This window comes from Salvelinus sp. IW2-2015, unplaced genomic scaffold (assembly GCF_002910315.2).
Source record: "Salvelinus sp. IW2-2015 unplaced genomic scaffold, ASM291031v2 Un_scaffold1003, whole genome shotgun sequence".
NCBI lineage: Eukaryota > Metazoa > Chordata > Actinopteri > Salmoniformes > Salmonidae > Salvelinus > Salvelinus sp. IW2-2015.
The window spans coordinates 148,541-153,796 of record NW_019942683.1 but is presented as its reverse complement, the minus strand read 5'-3'; the positions used below and the strand labels follow the sequence as shown (position 1 = coordinate 153,796).

General features: G+C 42.7%; 1 protein-coding gene across 1 annotated transcript in view; it reads right to left on the bottom strand.

The window, feature by feature from the left end:
• Positions 1-4,397: 4,397 nt before the first annotated feature.
• The window catches only part of LOC112069406 (steroid hormone receptor ERR2-like), a 29,382-nt gene continuing 28,523 nt past the window's right edge, over positions 4,398-5,256 (bottom strand). The window contains exon 3 of the mRNA XM_024136741.2: positions 4,398-4,438. Within this exon, the coding sequence (XP_023992509.1) occupies positions 4,398-4,438 (41 nt within the window). The remainder of the gene's footprint in view (positions 4,439-5,256) is intronic.

The following is a 5,256-nucleotide window of genomic DNA, read 5'->3' as shown; positions in this document are numbered from 1 at the left end:
GGGGGGGGGGGGGGGGGGGGGCAGGTCTGCTGGTGCCTCCCAGGTGTGGTGGAGGAGAAGGTCCAACATTCCTCAGGATCACATCATAGTGCCAGCGTGGTCATATGAACGGTGTGTGGGATGTGGCTTCGATGCCAGGATGTTGGCAGAATGTTTTGTGGTTAGTAAAATGATTTAGAGTTAGTTTAGAGTTTCTCAACTCCAGTCCTGCCCAAATGCATGACTGTCCGTTTTCTCCGAAGCCCAGCTCTAAGCACACTTGATTCAGCTAGTCAACACTTGTCGACTTGGATCCAGTGTAATACATATTTCTGAACGGAGTTGTTTATAACTTTCATAAATCATTTTGTTGACACTGAAACTTGATGCAAATCTCATAATTGTAAGAACAATGTGGTTAGCGCTACAATGATATTGATTACCGCATACTGTTTGTAATAAAGTAAGATGATGGAAGGGAAAAACATATTGTTTGTTTAGGAGTGTGCAAGAAAGGCATTTCACTATACTTGTGCACGTGACATTAAAAACTTAAAACTGTTATAATAATAATGTCATAACTGTAATTATAATGTCATAATTTAAACCAATATAATAAAGTAAGATGATGCAAGGGAAAAACATCCAATAACACGAACATGAAATCTAACAGAGTATCCTCACATATCACCTTAAATGTATCAGGTTATTTCATAAGGTTATAATACCTCCTTACTTTAATCAGCTCTGCTGTCCACCTTTTTATCCCCTCAGAGGACGTTCTTCTCTCTCCCGGCTTTCTTCTACCCTTCCTTAACCTCTCTTCTTTTCCTCTAAATGTTGCTATATTATTATGCAATGCTGGGCTCCACCTTCTCATCCCCACTCTAGCTGGACCTCTCCTTGTCCTCCACCATCCCTACTACCAATCCATTAGGAAGGAGGGCCTCTCCTTTCCTCATCTCTCTCTCTTTCTCTCCTCCCCCCCTCTCTCTATCTCTGTCTCTCTCTCAGCTCTCTCTCTCTCTTTCCTCATCTCTCTCTCTCCTCCCCTCTCTCTCTCTCAGCTCTCTCTTCTCTCTTTCCTCATCTCCCTCTATTTCCTATCTCCCTCTCTTTCCTCATCCCCCTCTCTCCTCCCCCCTCTCTCTCTCCCCCTCTCTCTCTCTCCTTCCCCTCTCTCTCTCCTCCCCCTTCTCTCTCTCTCTTTCCTCATCCTCCTCTATTTCCTCATCTCCCCCCCCTCTCTAATCTCTCACTGTTTTAACTGTTATCACTGTTATTGCCTTAGTGCCTAATTGGCCACCCCTTGGCCACCCCTGATTCCCCACACACACACACACTGACTTTTCCCCCAATGAAAAGCCAGGTTTTTAGTCCAGTGGCCCATCAACGCTGATTGTTATTGACTGACCCTCCTATGGTATCGGACAGATGAGTTCCATTAAGATCTGTCCTCCACAAAGGAGAAAATAATCGAAAGGAAGTAGGGGGGGGGGGACTGTGACGGACAACTCAATGCCACAGAGGAGAGAGAGAGGAGGACCGCTGGTCGTCTTCAATAGTCCAACCCGAGTCCAACGAACCAGGTAGTCCTCTTCTGTTTCCATGGAGACCAGGGCTTGATTACAACCTACTACCATGGTACCAACATGTTGGGCTGATCTTTCAAGTGGAGTGAATGTGTCAAAGACCTGACTGGGTCCAACACCCCACAGTATGACTTGTTATATAAGAACTGACTGGGTCCAGCACCCACAGTATGACTTGTTATATAAAGACCTGACTGGGTCCAGCACCCCACAGTATGACTTGTTATATAAAGACCTGACTGGGTCCAGCACCACAGTATGACTTGTTATATAAAGACCTGACTGGGTCCAGCACCCACAGTATGACTTGTTATATAAAGACCTGACTGGGTCCAGCACCCACAGTATGACTTGTTATATAAAGACCTGACTGGGTCCAACACCCCACAGTATACTTGTTATATAAAGACCTGACTGGGTCCAACACCCCACTGTATGACTTGTTATATAAAAGACCTGACTGGGTCCAGCACCCACAGTATGACTTGTTATATAAAGACCTGACTGGGTCCAGCACCCCACAGTATGACTTGTTATATAAAGACCTGACTGGTCCAACACCCCACAGATGACTTGTTTATATAAAGACCTGACTGGGTCAGCACCCCACAGTATGACTTGTTATATAAAGACCTGACTGGTCCAGCACCCCACAGTATGACTTGTTATATAAAGACCTGACTGGGTCCAACACCCCACAGTATGACTTGTTATATAAAGACCTGACTGGGTCCAACACCCCACAGTATGACTTGTTATATAAAGACCTGACTGGGTCCAACACCCCACAGTATGACTTTTATTATAAAGACCTGACTGGGTCCAGCACCCCACAGTATGACTTGTTATATAAAGACCTGACTGGGTCCAGCACCCCACAGTATGACTTGTTATATTGTTATATAAAGAACCTGACGGGTCCAGCACCCCACAGTATGACTTGTTTATATTGTTATATAAAGACCTGACTGGGTCCAGCACCCACAGTATGACTTGTTATATAAAGACCTGACTGGGTCCAGAACCCCACAGTAATTGTTATATAAAGACCTGACTGGGTCCAACACCCCACAGTATGACTTGTTATATGTTTATATAGAAGACCTGACTGGGTCCAGCACCCCACAGTATGACTTGTTATATAAGACCTGACTGGGTCCAGCACCCCACAGTATGACTTGTTATATTGTTATATAAAGACCTGACTGGGTCCAGCACCCACAGTATGATGTGTTATATTTGTTGTGTGTGTGTTTATATACTGAGGAACATGTAACTTGGTTTCAGAAGAAAGCCACTTTCAATTTCCTTTAGTGGGGGCTTCATCAAGTTAGTGTTTCTTTATGTTTGGGGTTTCATCAAGGTTAGTGTTTCTTTAGGTTGGGGGCTTTCATCAAGGTTAGTGTTTCTTTAGGGTGGGGGCTTTCATCAAGGTTAGTGTTTCTTTTAGGGTGGGGCTTTCATCAAGGTTAGTGTTTCTGTAGGTTGGGGGCTTTCATCAAGGTTAGTGTTTCTTTAGGTTGGGGCTTTCTCAAGGTTAGTGTTTCTTTAGGTTGGGGGCTTTCATCAAGGTCAGTGTTGCTTGGTGTACCGTCGTCAACAGGTTATTGAACACAGCACTATAAACCTGGGATATCAACCCCTTCAGATTTGGCATTAGTGGGATGTGACCATACAGTAATAATTCTATAGGAGTGACCATACAGTATAATTCATAGGAGTGACCATACTGTATAATTCTATTAGGAGTGACCATACAGTATAATTCTATAGGAGTACCATACCAGTATAATCAATAGGAGTGACCATACAGTATAATTCTATAGGAGTGACCATACAGTATAATTCAATAGGAGTGACCATACAGTATAATTCTATAGGAGTGACCTCAATGAGTAAAGTATTTGTCATCAGGCTACGTCCTTTACTAGCGAAAGCATTACCCCTGGTCGTCACTTGTTAACACAGCCACAAAGACATTATGACTGAACACTTCCACAATTTATCTTCTTAAAATGTGACATATTTTGTGTGTGATGATAAGCATCTGCTTCTGATACCAAAGGTTGCAAGTTTGAATCCAGCGATAGAAAGTTGTTTTAGAGATTTTCTTTCCTCGGATCGGACCATTTTTTCAAATTTTTGGCTAAAATGACATACCCAAATCTAACTGCCTGTAGCTCAGGACTTGAAGCAAGCATATGCATATTCATGGCATTAGAACCTCTACAGGATTGGTAGTTCCCCCGCGGGACGGTTCAGCTAACGTAGGCTAATGCGATTAGCATGAGGTTGTAAGTAACAAGAACATTTCCCAGGACATACACATATCTGATATTGGCTTAAATCATTGTTAATCTAACAGCACTGTCCAATTTACAGTAGCTAATACAGTGATTGATTATTGTCACGGCCGTCGAATGAAGAGGACCAAAGCGCAGCGTGGTAAACGTACATATTCCTTTTATTTAGAAATGACGCCGACAAAAACAATAAACAATCGTGATACTTAAGGGCTATGTGCCACAAACAAAGTTAACTTCCCACACTGAAAGGAGGGAAAAGGGCTACCTAAGTATGGTTCCCAATCAGAGACAACGATAGACAGCTGTCCCTGATTGAGAACCATATCCAGTCCAAACATAGAAATACAAAATCATAGAAAACAAAAACATAGAATGCCCACCCCAAATCACACCTTGACCAAACCAAATAGAGACATAAAAAGGCTTTCTAAGGTCAGGGCGTGACAATTATGCCATTAGCAACGTCTTTTTTGGTGGTTGAAAGTTGTAAAACTTGCAATTTTCATGATATGAGGTCGTTTTACTTACTTGTATGTTGCTCTGGATTAGAGCGTCTGCTGACTAAAAAAATAGAAATAAAATGACATTTAGCAGACACTTTAATCTGTAACCCTGGCAACTCTCAACTGGTTTAGTATATCTGTGACTGTAACCCTGGCAACTCTCAACTGGTTTAGTATATATGTGACTGTAACCCTGAGGTTTTGGGCCCCCCCAAAGCGGTTTTAACGTCCCCCACAAGGAAAAATATACTAAACCAGTTGAGAGTTGCCAGGGTTACAGTCACAGATAACTAAACCAGTTGAAGAGTTGCCAGGGTTACAGTCACAGATATACTAAACCAGTTGAGAGTTGCCAGGGTTACAGTCACAGATATACTAAAACCAGTTGAGAGTTGCCAGGGTTACAGTCACAGATAAACTAAACCAGTTGAGAGTTGCCAGGGTTACAGTCACAGATATACTAAACAGATTGAGAGTTGCCAGGGTTACAGTCACAGATACACTAAACAGTTGAGAGTTGCCAGGGTTACAGTCACAGATATACTAAAACCAGTTGAGAGTTGCCAGGGTTACAGTCACGATATACTAAACCAGTTGAGAGTTGCCAGGGTTACAGTCACAGATAATACTAAACCAGTTGAGAGTTGCAGGGTTACAGTCACATTATACTAAACAGTTGAGAGTTTCCAGGTTACAGTCACAGATATACTAAACCAGTTGAGAGTTGCCAGGGTTACAGTCACAGATATACTAAACCAGTTGAGAGTTGCCAGGGTTACAGTCACAGATATACATACCAGTTGAGAGTTGCCAGGGTTACAGTCACAGATATACTGAACCAGTTGAGAGTTGCCAGGGTTACAGTTCACATATATA